This window comes from Eschscholzia californica, unplaced genomic scaffold, assembly GCF_041429995.1.
Source record: "Eschscholzia californica isolate CP2 unplaced genomic scaffold, dmEscCali1.0.p SCAF_4, whole genome shotgun sequence".
Taxonomy (NCBI): domain Eukaryota; kingdom Viridiplantae; phylum Streptophyta; class Magnoliopsida; order Ranunculales; family Papaveraceae; genus Eschscholzia; species Eschscholzia californica.
In genome coordinates this window covers 19389928-19404028 of record NW_028238461.1, presented here as the reverse complement: position 1 = coordinate 19404028, position 14101 = coordinate 19389928, and the positions used below count along the sequence as shown (strand labels likewise).

At 37.4% G+C, this 14101-nt stretch overlaps 3 protein-coding genes across 4 annotated transcripts; 1 reads left to right on the top strand and 2 right to left on the bottom strand.

Annotated features, from left to right (window-relative positions):
- Positions 1–2397: 2397 nt before the first annotated feature.
- Positions 2398–2856, top strand: LOC147543461 (uncharacterized). The gene has a single exon (XM_086635446.1). It carries the CDS (start codon positions 2398–2400, stop codon positions 2854–2856), a length of 459 nt encoding a protein of 152 aa, XP_086491572.1.
- A 1905-nt stretch (positions 2857–4761) lies between these two features.
- Positions 4762–7370, bottom strand: LOC147543460 (F-box protein At3g07870-like). Its single transcript, XM_086635278.1, has 2 exons — positions 6731–7370; positions 4762–6475 (listed from the first exon to the last, which is right to left on the bottom strand). Exon 2 carries the CDS (start codon positions 6431–6433, stop codon positions 5192–5194), a length of 1242 nt encoding a protein of 413 aa, XP_086491404.1. The 5' UTR covers positions 6434–6475; positions 6731–7370; the 3' UTR covers positions 4762–5191.
- Positions 7371–10460: 3090 nt separating this feature from the next.
- On the bottom strand, positions 10461–12772 carry LOC147543459 (F-box protein At3g07870-like). 2 transcript variants are annotated; one of them, XM_086637795.1, is made up of 2 exons: positions 12597–12772; positions 10461–12390 (listed from the first exon to the last, which is right to left on the bottom strand). In XM_086637795.1, the coding sequence occupies exon 2, from the start codon at positions 12344–12346 to the stop codon at positions 11129–11131; it is 1218 nt and encodes a 405-aa protein (XP_086493921.1). In that variant the 5' UTR covers positions 12347–12390; positions 12597–12772; the 3' UTR covers positions 10461–11128. The 2 variants fall into 2 exon arrangements, with proteins under 2 accessions (XP_086493921.1, XP_086493922.1); XM_086637796.1 differs by having other exon boundaries at positions 10461–12352; positions 12597–12770.
- Between the last annotated feature and the right edge of the window lie 1329 nt (positions 12773–14101).

The window sequence follows — 14101 nt, the reverse complement described above, 5'->3', positions numbered from 1 at the left end:
CAACCTTTCGCCGGAGAAGAAGGGTGAGGTGGACTGAGTGATGTGTCAATTGTTAGATGAGGTGGACAAAGAAAAAGAAAAAGAAAATAATTACAGAAATGCCATGGGGGTAGAACTGGGAGGTTGAAAAAATTTGGGGCCATTTAGGAATTTTTTGGGGCCAAAACGAACTGTCGGACACAATTAGGGGCCAAAACGACCAGTTGGTCACAAATCGGGGGCCAAAATGGAATTAACCCTTTTTTTTATGAGAATTCTCCATATGTGGTTGGGGGACTTTTCATAATAGTGATTGTGTATCTTAGAGCAAGTCCAATCCCAGCCTGTCTTAGGCCGAAAAAACCACTTTTTCACCTAAAATTATTGGTCTCAGCTCAGCCTCTAAAATTCAGCTCCAGCCCCAGCCTCTCTTGAGGCCGAAAATTTGAATTTGGAATTTTCCAATTTACTAATAAAATTCAATTAAAAAAACATCGATTACAACTAATAATTGATTAAAAATTTAAAACTACTTAAATACGACTAAACACCTCCGTTTGCACCCGTAGAAAATCTTGTTGCACCTTTAGGGTCTCTTGTTGAACCCGTACTGCTTCACTCAAAGTTACTGATCTTTGTTGGGAATCTTCGTCTCTTTTTTCCCAATATCCCTCACTGGGAGTTTTTGAAGCGGTAGAATGTGTGGATGGTTCGCCAACTCTTGCATTTGCTTTGGCTTGTTTACGACCAATTAGTCTTTCTTCCGATGGATTGGTATTAGATACTCTTTTACCGGATGTTGACTCTCCTGGCATGTCTGCCATCCACTTGTTGTGTGTCATCAAAATTTTGTAAACATGTAGGAACCTAAACCCTTTACCTTGATGATTTTTTTATATAATAACAAAATATATATATAAGTATATTATATGAATGAAGTGAAAAGATAGAAAAAAGAAATTAAAAAGTTAGAAACAATTACCCGGTCATAATCGTTTTCTCCGCTTTTTGGAACTTTATTTATTATCCTCAAAGTCGATATAAAACTTTGACATTCTGAGCTTATCTCACTGAAACGAGATTTACAACTTCTAAGTGTGCGTTGAAACTTTGCACTCGCATTATATTCATCCGATATTTTTTGCCAAAATACTTTATATTTTTGGCTATTTCCGACAACCGCATCAAATGTGATTTTCAAATAACAATTAGTAAGTAAAATATCTTCATCCGGCTTATACGGTTCCCGTTTAGTTATCTTTGTCGAAGACGTCCCTCCTTGCACACAAGAATCCTCACATACTTCATAATCATCAACTCCTAATTGAGCCGACGGGTAAGTAGAATTAGGGGACAACATTTCCATATAACTTTGGTTATCGAATTCATTGATGTCTAATGGATCCATGGGTGAACAAATGAAAAGATCAAAAAAAAAAATTGAAAGAAAGATAGATAGAAATGGAGAGGAAGTTGCAAGAATGAGAGAAAGAAAGTGATGAGAAGAGGGTGAGAGATGAAAATGGATCCAACCCCTATTTATAGGGGTTGGATCCATTTCTAGCCGTTGGAGCAAATCCAACGGCTAGGGGATGCCCCCAAGTGACCGTTGGGGCCCCAACGGTCACTTGGGGCCGTTCAGTCGCCCCAAGCGGCTGGGCTTGGAGCGGGGGGCTGAGGCCATAAATTTGAATTTATGGCCTCAGCCCGGCTGGGGTTGGACATGCTCTTAGAAAACTAGTCTCTCCAAATTTAAGGGTCTGATTTTTGCAATTATGTGACAATTAGATCATATTCCATCTCTTACGATATACCAAAATTAGACAATGTATAACATATGATCATCTAGTGTACTGGTGCTTTACTATATATTCTGTCGTGATCTCTACTGTTTTATTGCATTGCAGATATAGGTAATAGTGTAAGGTGCACTCTCCTTAAAATTATATGGTATGACAAGTGTATAGTTAGTGGTTTCAACACAAAAAAAAAAAAGTCTATAGTTACTGATTTTGGAACTCTTGAGAACTTTTTAGGCTTATCATTTGTGTTGATTCGCATCTTCACTTCAACAGTAACAGCCAAGCACTAACAGTCCAAGTAAATTATTTTATCAATTATTCAACACTAGCTAAGGGGTTACGTCACAAAGTCGAATAAAATTATATTGTTGAAAATAAAAGTCACAAAAATTGATTTTGCTGAACAATTCTCTCCTGTGGGCAGGACCCACATTGAACTGTTTATGAATTAGGACATTCTTAATGACCTTCTCCGGTCAAACTCAATAGAACACTAACATTGACTCTTCTCTCTATACCTCTCTCAAGTCTCGAGTGTTTATAAGTACAACTTATCTTTGATTATCTCAATCATTCTCCTCTCTCTCTCTCTCTCTCTCTCTCTCTCTCTCAGGATATGGATACACAAATTTACAGGAAGTTAAGAAGGTTTTGGAGAAGAAAACAATACAAACGTCTCTATGATCATATTGAAAATCATGAAGACTACATGGGTAAGAAGAAGATGAAAGTGGGTAGATTAGGAAATGAGAAAAAGAAGAAAACTTGGAAGATAAAAGTGAGTCCAAAAACAAGACTAAAGATTATGATATTTTCTCCTATGATGAAATTCTTGAAAAAAATAAGAGATAGTTATATAAATATGATGCTTAGATTAGCCGGAAACGTCGGCTCATCGTTTAATATTGATACTTCTTCTAATGCTTTCTTAGGGAAGAGGATTCCAAAAGCAAGACAAGTACTGATCACTAAGAGTACTAGTAGTGGTGGTGTTTTTGATGATAAGTTGGTTCTTGAAATTTACAAGATTTTGGTAGCTTCTAGGCATGAACAACTATTGAATCATCATCATTAAGAGATGAATGTTTGATTAATAAGAGTCTAATTAAGCTCCCAAATAATCATCTTATTAGCCTATTATTTGGTCTGTGTTGTTTTTTGAGTTATTTTTCTCTTAATTTTGTAATTAGTTTATCTATATGGACAGGATTTATAATTCTTTTTTCTTCTTTGTACAAGTCACAAATCATGTTTCTGCATACACTCCTCTGTTTTTTCCTCTCTCTATAATTCAACTAATTGGTGAGAATCCAATGACCCGAAAAGGGTTTTTCTGCAAAGTTCGTCTACGAACGGTGAGTCACCGTTCAGGGCCTATAATCAGAATGAAAGGCGTAGTCGATAAACTATCTGAATATTTATGTACTACCCCTTGTTGGTCCAAGCCTCCAAGGGACTGTTACATAAGATAAATACTGAATAATTTGTTTGGTATCCGACCTTTCTTTCATCCCTTTGGTCAAAGACTCAAAGCTTAGCATATTAAATTACATCATTCATTAACTATGCAAATGAAGTTTTTTTTCATAGAACTCTGCATCTAAATTTTTTTTCATGGCAACTGTGGTTTTAGCTATCTCACAAAAGCAAATAAAGAGCCATATAAAGATTTGCACCTCAAGTACTCACAGACCCCGACGGACCGACCCGATAGCCGCCCCTAGTGATTGATTATTGTCCAACATTTTCAAAACAGAGAATTAGGCATTGTGTAACACATAATACAAGTGGATCTCGAAGCACAAGTCATAGACAACCCACATACTTTTCTTTTAATTGCACTATAAGTAGATGACTTCTCTTAACATTTAATGGTGGTTAAAGTGAAAATGTTGACAAAAATAGGGCATCCAATAAGTTGTCAATAAATGTTTGAAAAGGAGAGTTAATCGGGCATTTATCCAATTCACGAATACAAGATGACAAAATACTAGTATAACAAAGAAAACTAATGAAACGATTCTAGACTATACTGCATAATTTGAGTTTCACACACATTTCTTTGACATGAACTAAACAAACAAACAATTCCAAAAATGCACATTACTTTCATGCACTAACTCTTTATATTTGTTCATGTTTACGACTAAATAGAATTAAAATAGGTAGATTTTAACAATGAGAAAGAGGGAGAGATGTTGCATCTATAGTATGTGGTTATAACCTAAAGGTAACCCCACATATATACATAATGTATATACTATATGTTTGAATATTTCTATGAGCTCAATCTCAAATGGCGGAAATATTGTATCATGAAAAGTCTCTTTACTAGTTACCATCTTTTCGAAGTTAGCGGAAGTATTGGACCATAGAAGTGGTTTCACTGGGAGCCCTTAAGGCAAAGAAATTTGTTCAATGGAATTGTTCACAAATAACATCTTTTGTCACTGTTCGAGTTAAATGACCCATCTAAAACTAATACTGCAACCAAATAATAAGCTAACATATAGGTTTAAAACATATTGATTTTCGTGGAAACGAAGGTATCAAACACTACAAGTAATTACAACTAAAATTCCCCATTCTCCAAAATTGAGGAGTTCTATATTAATGAATTATTATAGGATGGCTATGGGTCAAAATGGCAAATAAACTTCTTAATTCATTAAAAATAATGGAGTGATTCAAATAATAAACAAGAAAGTATATACTAGTATGATTCAAACAAAAAACTACGAAACAGATTGAAGTATAAGTATTTAACTATTATCCGGTATACTTGGTGGTTCTTAGTTCATCGAGTTGAAACAGTATGCAGGTAGTCTTATTTAGCTACATCAGCAAATAAAATACAACTAGTCTTGTCGTTTATAATATTTACATTATAGGTTATATGTTATCAGGGCAGAGGATTTAGACGCGAAAAAAACACAGAATGATGTATCACAGATCATAACTATGAACTCGAAACTGCATATCATAAACAACCATCTATATTGAGACTTTTCACTGAACTGTTAATAGATGACTTCACACAAACTTTACAAAAGGAAGAAAAAAATAGAATTGTGTAAACAAACATGAGTCTTGTAACAAAATACGTAAAAATCATGGAACAAGTTGTCTTTGGGTTGATGTAATACGATAGTCGATAGACTTGCAAAGACGGTGTAACATGATAAAAGCCTTCTGTCGGTAAATGTGGAAAAAAGGGGGTTAAGAGAGATTTACCTAAGTTATGATGATACGACTCTAGGCTATGCTGTATTAAGTTTCACACATTTCTATGACATGAGTTTTACCCAATTCCAAAAAATGCACATCGGTTTCATGAAAGTAATCCTTAATTTGTTCATATTTCCTGTTAATCTGCAACAAAATATCAATTGCTCCTTTCTACTACACCTTCAATCCATTGGGGTATTACTGTTTCGCCTTATTTTCTTAGATATTTCTCCGAGCTCTTTCAGCGAAACAAAGCTATGAGTGTGGTGAATTGCTTCAAAATTACGCAAAACCGTGCCAAGATCTTTAGTTATTCCAAAAAGTCTTTCTGTAGTTTTAGTTTTCGGGTCATAGCGAATGAAACTCTCTTGGCGTAGTAACAGTAGGTCACCGGTCATGGTGACGGTGATAGGCCAATCAACACGTCCTATCCTGTTCTCTGGAATACTTAAGATGTTTTCCCAGATAGAACTACTCATTCTGAACAACCATAGGTTTAGAGTTGGCTTTTGAGTTCCACTTCGAACAGACTGAACAACACACAAACAACCTCCTAACGCCCGCAGTTTGTAATGTCTATTCTTAGGCTCAATGGTGCAAAAAGGTGGTAACGGGAGCACACTCCACTCCTCATTAGCCAAATCAAAGGCAACAATATCCCATTTCTTGAAGTCAATCCAATGAAGAGATCCATTGACAAGGATACCCCGTGTTATTATATTTGTTGTATAACGACTGATCCCATCAATCAGCGAGTAAGTTATGTCTCCTTTGTCTATCCAGCCACTTCGACTGCCTAAAGTGTACACTTGAACGCGTCCGAATCTCTTTTTGTCATAGTATATTATTCTGACGATCTTGTATTCTTTAGTTGAAGGATGATACCCAAATCCGCTAACCACTCTACCACACCCATAAGAAGAGTTACTGTCAATAGACGCACCCTTGTAATTACTACGAATGTTGAATTTTGGAAGATCCACACACTCGTTTGTGAGGGGATTACAAATGTAGACAGGATCGTTGAGGCCATATCGGGGAGAGACTATAGAAAAACAAATCAAACCATTGCATGAACCAACCATGCCCAACTTGTGCAATCGCTTCGTAATGGGAGGATGATTGATCCTTTTAATACCCGTGTAAGACCTCTTAATCTGATCATACTCTAAATAGCAAAGACGACTAGTCTCTTCCGGGGTCAAGAAAAGGAATCCCACCTTATAAGCAGAAGTATAATGACTGGGGTACTCTTGATTATGATCAACCTTTGGTACTAGTTGGTGACTAAGATACATATCGGCAAAGAAAGGACGATGAAGGAGAACATTCCATGATTTGCAAACTAGTTTGCAGTTCAAGACTGAGTCGGCGGGTAAGCGTGAAAATATTTCAAATTTGAGATCTTCTTGAAGGTAATCCATTTCAAACCTAAGCAATCCCAAATGCTCACCAAGAACTTGTCACTAAAAAAAGAAAAAAGAAAAAGTTCAGTGTTCTTGTTATCTTCATCTTCTTGCATCTTCAATTACCAAGTGCCAACCAAATCATTATACAACAAAAACTGAACTTAAAATGTGAAATTGTGATTGAAATGCAAATGGGCCATTAAAAATTTAAACCTATAGTTGAAAGTTTGTAGAGAAGCAAATCTTGGTTCGATTGTTAAAACAGGTCAATTGATATTAACAAGGCAAAATTAATCTAGAGAGAGAGAGAACCTGTATGGGATGGCAATCAGATACCCGTTTAAGAAAAACAGCTTATCTTCAAACCTCTTACTCCATCACGACGATTAGGACAGGTAGGGTAAAATTAACAGATGGGTGGGTTTCTTGGAAGCTCTCAGTTCAGTTCTTCCAGCGTTCTTGAATTTCTAGCGTTGTATTGGTGGGTTTTTGAAATTTAGTATTGGTGGGATTATTGGTGGTGGCTAGCGTTGTTATATAACCCTCTCTTAGAAAGTAGAAGCTGACTCATAATGGCAAACCATGCCCTAGGCGACGTCCCTTGACTTTACCTTTCAAGCCTGCCATGAAGCTTCCTTTTGCCTTTTTGGTGTTTAGGGATTACTGCCAAGATTTGAAGGTGCCTTGTCATTGTGTTATTGGCGTCTCCCGTATTCTAGAAAATGGTTAAACACGGGATCTCAAAACATGTACTCCTCTTTTTTCATTCGACTTAAATCAGTGGTTTCGAGCCGATTTAGTCACAAAGTCGGCTAAGTTCAGCAACTCCAAATTCGATAGTTCGAAACAATTTTGTAGTTAAACCTTACCACCACTACTTAATACAACTCATATAGGTGGACTTAAGTCGAATTTTGAATTTGGTGGACCTTGAGTGAACCAAATTCAACTCAGATTTATCACATGTGGTCCAACTAGATTTATCGAGTCAAGGGAGGGAGGGGACGCCAATAGCACAATTCAGAGGCACCTTTAAAACTCCCCTTAAGGCAAAATTGAAATAAAAGACCCTCATTTAGAGCGAAAAAGTCATTTAAGAGAGGGACAGACCTTCACTTACAATGAAATGTCTGTTGACACAAAAATGAAGTCTAATTTCATTGCTCTTTTGACTTTCAATGGTTGTATCACCACTGTTACTATTTTGACTTAAACTACATATGGGTCCTTCTCTGTCCCACCAAATCCCTAACCAACTAAATTTCATCGGTCCCTCAACAAAAAAAACTAAATTTCATCGGTCCCATTGGTGGATTTTGTAATCTTTATGATGGTTTATAAGCAATTTTAGTAGGAATGGAATCAACAATTATGAAAAAAGATTTTATGATAACTGCTTATCGTGATCATATTGCATAATTCTACGTCGTGGTGGAACTTCATTTGAAGTTCTTACTTGATTAATGTGTCCAAAAGGAGGTTTTTTCAAAAGAAAAGGTGGATCGATGCATTTTTATAAAAAAGAATTAGGGTTTTATGTGGTCATGAGATTGTTGGTGCTCAAATTCCTCTTGGGACTGAATTGAAGCTTTGGACATGGATGCACTTTGGAATAGCGGGAAAAGAAGAAGAGTGGGGAAAGAAAGGAAGAAGAGAGAGAAATAATAAATAAAATTAATTTTAGTTTTTGTTTGGAGGTCGCCAAAAAAATGGCTGGCTAACGACCTTTATTGGAAAAAGATGATGAAGTGGCGAGAGGGAGAGATGAAATGGATGAGATAGGGAGAGACGAGGTAAATTTAGTTTGTTTTTAAGTTGTTTGAAAATTCATTCCTTTTTGACTTCCAGAAGAATTTTCCGGAAAGGGTTGAAAGTTTTTGGTCTTTCTACGCCAAAACAAACTGTCAGACGATTAGAGGGGCTGCACCTACAAGTTAGTAAAATATTGGGAGCTAAAAACGTAATTATCCCATTTTTTTTGTTATCGTAGACATTATTAACCACATTAGAAGGGAACGCCAAACATATGTGTTGTCTTTCTCATGAATAAAATTTACACTTATAAATAAGACTCGTAAAGAAAAGGCCACTGTTTTGGGGAAAGCATTGAAGTTTCCGGGAAAGACGGTGGAAAACAAAAAAAAAGTTAAACCAAACGCCCCTTTAATGTCCCAGGCCGGATGTTGCCGGCGACTTCATCATCTTCTCTCTCTCTTCTCTTTCTCTCTCTTCTCTTTCTTCTCTTTCTCTTTCTTCTCTCTCTTCTCCCTCTCTTTCTTCTCAATGTCTCTGGCGAAGGGGAGGAGCCCCTTCGCCGGAGCTCATCTGGTTTGTTCTTCAAACCAGACCTCCGGCGAAGGGGCTCCTCCCCTTCGCCGGAGATGGAGAATAAAAAAAAAAAATTTCGCCGGAGATGGTGTAGTCGTCAGAGATGGTAGAGTCGCCGGAGAAAGGAAGAAGAAGCTGAAAAGGATTTGGTTGTTTGGGGGAAATAAAAAAATCTGATTTTTTTTTGTTTCCACCCAAAACTTCACACCCCGTAAACTATTTAGCTTTTCCCAAAGCGCTGGCCAAAGAAAATTAACTAAAAAAAAATGAATATTCCTTCAAAGATTCTTTCAACTTCGAATGCATAAAGTAATATGTTAGATTGTTTAGTTCTACACAGTTCTTTGGCCCCAATGAAAGTCTTTGGCAAATTAAGTTGCATTATTCATGCACTCTTAACATGACCATTTTCATTATTATTAAAATCTAGTCTTCTTCTTCATAGACTTGCTTCATAAAACTCTGCAGCAGCCAGCAAGTGTGCTTCTCTCTCTCTCTCTCACACACACAAAAACAAATAAATAGGTAAATTTTAGACAATGAGATAAAGGGAGAGATCATCTAAAGTTGTGTTTGATTATAACCTAAGCACAAGCCCGTTATATATTTATATGAGCTCACTCTCAAATGACTAAATATTGTATCACAAAATGTCACTTTACTGGTTACCATCTTTCCGAATCTAAGGGAAACAAAATTTAGGTTGTGTTTGATAGCCAGAACATGTACCGTGAACAGACATGTTTATTTCTGGGATCACAAAAGTGTTTTCCCGGACAAATAACATTTTTTTTGTCACAGTTCGACCGTAAAAAAGTATATATACTAGTATAAATAATGGCTACATGTAGGGGTGGGAAAAAGATCCGGAAGACCGCTATCCGACCCGTTCGACCGAGATAAAAAGTGTCCATGGACACCCGATGGTCATAACGGTCAGTGTCCGACCGGCCCGAAAGAATTGGCGGACGGTCACGGTCAAAATTCTATGTCGAAGGACCGACCGCTGACCGACCGGTACGAGTGACCGAATAGGTTGACCGACTAAACTGTCCTCATTTTTAGAAGTTGACCGTTGAATTTTATAGACATATGAATATATGATGATCGTTGGCTATAGTCATATAGTCCTTTGGAGGACCAAACATTAGTGTATGGCTTAATTATATCTTGTCAAATGATGATCCACTGTGTTTTTTCTTTTTTATATTTACTTTTGATTTCTTGGCTAAACATCTTCATTTGTAAGTAATTTTGTTTGTGGTAATAAAAATAAAGTTCTGAATTAAGTAAATTTATTGGAAAGTCCGGACCGAGACCGTCCGGTGTCCGACTGGACCGGTAAAATAAACGGTCTTGGACGGTCAATGGACAAAGAATTCTTGAGAGTGACCGTCCGAGTCCGCCCGAGTAAATAGGTGGTCACCAACAGTTTATGTCCGAGTCGACCGGTTCGATGAAGTTAGAGTCCGATACCGACCGGTCCGGACCGATTCCCACCCCTAGCTACATGACAAAATGATATAATTTTGCTAACTACATCAATAATCAATGCAAATAAAAAAACAAAAAATGATATAATAACATTTTAAATAAAAACAAAAGGTATAGTCTTCCACCTTAGAAGTCAAGGGTTCGAGGCACGCTGAAGAATTTTAAATAAAAACAAGAAAGTATATACTAGTATGATTCAAACAAAGAACTGGGAAACACATTGAAGTAAAGATATTAAACTCTTATCATTTATACTTGGTGGTTCTTAGTTCATCTGGTTGAACTAAGAAAAAGGACTAGATAGCAACAAGTCTCTAGGTAATTTAAAAGAAAAATAAAATACAACTAGTTTTGCCATTTATAATATTTACATTATAGTTTATATCTTATCGGTGCAGAAGACTTAAATGCGGACGAAACGCAGAATTATGTATCACAGATCATAACTATGACCTCGAAACTGCATATCATAAACAACCATCTACCTGACTTTTCACTGCACTGTAAATAGATGACTTCACACAACCTTTACAAAAGGATGAAAAAAAATAAAATTGTGTAAACAAACATGAGTCTTGTAACAAAACACGTAAAAATCATGGAGCAAATTGTCTTTGGGTTAATGTAATACGATAGACTTGCAAAGACGGTGTAACATGATAAAAGACTTTTGTCGATAAATGTGGAAAAATGGGGTTAAGATAGATTTATCTAAGTTATGATGATGCGCCTCTAGGTTATGCTGTATTAAGTTTCACACATTTTCTCTGACATGAACTTCAAACAATTCCAGAAATGCACATCGGTTTCATGATAATAACTCTTAAACTTGGTCATATTTCCTGCTAATCTGCAACAAAATATCAATTGCTTCTTTCTACTACACGTTCAACAGATTGGGGTATCATCATTTCTTCTTATTCTCTTAGATGTCTCTTCGAGGTCTTTCAGCGAAACAAAGCTATGAGTATGGTAAATTGCTTCAAAATTGTGAAAAAGCCTGCCAAGATCTTTAGTTATTCCAAAAAGTCTTTCTGTAGTTTCAGTTTCCGGGTCATAGCGAATGAAACCCTCTTTGCGTCGTAGTAGCAGTTCGCCTGTCCTGGTGAGGGTGATAGGGCAATCGACACCTCCTATCCTATTCTCTGGAATACTTATGATGTTTTCCAAGTTAGAACTCATGCTGAACGACCATAGGTTTAGAGTTTCACTTCCAACAGACTGAACAACACACAAACAATCTCCTAATGCCCGGAGTTTATAATGTCTATTCGTTGGCTTAATGCAGCAAAAAGGTGGTAAAGGGAGCAGCCTCCACTCCTCATTAGCCAAATCAAACGCAACAATATCCCATTTCTTGAAGTCAATCCAATGAAGAGATCCATTGACAAGGATACCCCGCGTTATTCTAGAACGAAACATCCGATTAACCAGCAAGTAAGTTATTTCTCCTTTGTCTCTCCAGCCACTTCCACTGCCTAAAGTGTACACTTGAACGCGTCCGGATCTCCGTATGTCATGGTATATTATTCTAACGATCTTGTATTCTTTAGTTAAAGGATGATACCCAAATCCGCTAACCACTCTACCACATCCATAAGAAGAGTCTTTGTCAATAGAAACACCCTTGTACTCACGAAGAATGTCGAATTTTGGAAGATCCACACACTCATTTGTAAGGGGATTACAAATGTAGACAGGATCGTTGAGGCCATATCGGCGGGAGACTATAGAAAAACAAATCAAACCATTACATGAACCAACCATTCCAAACTTGTGCAATCGCTTCCTAATGGGAGGATGATTGATCCATTTAATACCCGTGTAAGCCCTCTCACTCTGATCATACTCTAAATAGCCAAGACGACTATGCTTTTCCGGGGTCAAGAATAGGAAACCCACCTTATCAGCAGAAATATAATGGTTGGGGTAATCTTGATTATGATCAACCTCTAGTAGTAGTTTGTGGTGAAGGTGCATATCGGCGAAGTAAGGAAGATGAAGTAGAGAATACCATGATTTGCATACTAGTTTACAGTTAAAGACTGAATCAATGGGTAAGCGAGAAAATATGTCAATTTTGATCTCTTGTTGAAGGTACTCCATTTCAACCTATATAGAAATTCCAAATCCCCAACAAGAACTTGTCACTAAAAGAAAAGAAAACAAATGTTAAAGAGTTGTGGATTTCTATAGTGTTTATCTACATAATTTTGCATACCCAAGGTAGGTCACCAATCATTAACAGCAAAAAATTGAACCTAGACTAGAAAGTGTAGATAGAGAACCAAATCTTGGTTCAATTGATACTAACACAGACAGAATTAATCTCAATAGGCTATGTAGAGAGAGAGACCTGTATGTAAGAGACCTGTAGGAGATGGCAACCCGATTATCCTCTCCAGACCTCCGACTTTGTCACCACGATTAGGTCAAGTAGAGAGGTGACCTTTTATTAGGTCAGGTAGAGAGGTGACCTTCAGGTAGAGATGGCAAGTTGGCAACCCGACTTTGTCTTATGTTTACCTCCATGTTTAAGTGTTCTAACGCACGGAAATAAAATATACTATTATTTTTGAGTTATTTTGCAATTAGGAAATGACTATTTGGGTTGCAAAAATTATCATAATAACTAGAAAAACTTAAAGAAGCTAAAAAAGGGTTTTTGAGGAGAGAGAAGGTCTCGAATGACGTCAGCAAGGCGATCGAGCTCCCCTCTCCTTTCCCCCAAATCGAAACCCTAACTCCATCAACTCCAACTACTTCAAATCAACAGCACCTTCTCCGAATCCATAACTCCATCAACTCCAACTACCTCTAATCAATTGCACCTTTTCCGAATCCCTACTGAATCTGTAACAACCAATCAGGTTATAGAATATTTATTGGGCAAGAAGACGAAGAGGTTTAACCCTCGGGAATCAACGCATCAGACGCGAATCAAGGTAAGAAGATCGAGTGATTCAGGTACGCTTACTAACTAATTAATTAGATGCATTTCTTGTTCAACATGTGTAATAACTAGAGGGTTTGAATTAGACTGTTCGGATCCCCACCCCCTTGCATGCGATCTTCTTGACCCGAGGCTTACATCTGGTTGAAGATTATTGGAGGTGATAGACGAACCTCCAAGTGTTCGTTGGGTTTTTCTGACCTTCGAAGAAGAAGGATAATCATGGCACTTTCAGCGTGCGGGTTAGAGTATGCAGGTTGGATAGTAATAATGAATCAGTTTCTCGAGGTAATGGTGATCATTTCCAAGAGAAGGAGCTCCTCCCTTTTATTCTGTCCTTGGGTGTTATTAGCTTTTCTCCTGCTTATACTTAAGCCAAAGCTCAGACATCGACCACCTTCTTCTTTCCCCTTCCAGCCTCATGTCTTCCTCTCCCTCTGACTTCAACGTGGATAAACTATCGAGCAATATGGCCCTTCAACTTAACCTCTCGGACTATGGTAACCTCACAATCACCTACCCTAAACCTGCAGAAAATCAAGAGTTGAAGGAGATCTCTTCGGGCTTCATAGCTAGATTATGCTGTCAATATAACTACGGGATAGGTTTCATCAGGCGTCATCTTTACTATCAGTCGAAGTTCTTTAGGGAATGTCAGGTCACCCCTATCAATCAAGGCCATAACTACTTCCTGATCAAACCTAGCAACCAAATAGTGATGACAGAGATCAATCAGGGTCGACCCTGGATCATCAGAGGTCTATTGATTGTCATGCAAGAGATTGAGTTTCCTTTTGGTGGAGTTCTTCCAGAGTTGATGCAGGAGCCCATGTGGTGTCACTTCTCCGATCTGCCTTCCTCGATTCAGAACCAACATGACTTAGAGATCATATTCTCTTGTATGGGGT

Bases quoted from the DNA above. Each gene is read 5' to 3' on its own strand.
- LOC147543461 (XM_086635446.1), top strand. From the start codon at position 2,398: ATGGATACACAAATTTACAGGAAGTTAAGAAGGTTTTGGAGAAGAAAA.
- LOC147543460 (XM_086635278.1), bottom strand. From the start codon at position 6,433: ATGGATTACCTTCAAGAAGATCTCAAATTTGAAATATTTTCACGCTTA.
- LOC147543459 (XM_086637795.1), bottom strand. From the start codon at position 12,346: ATGGAGTACCTTCAACAAGAGATCAAAATTGACATATTTTCTCGCTTA.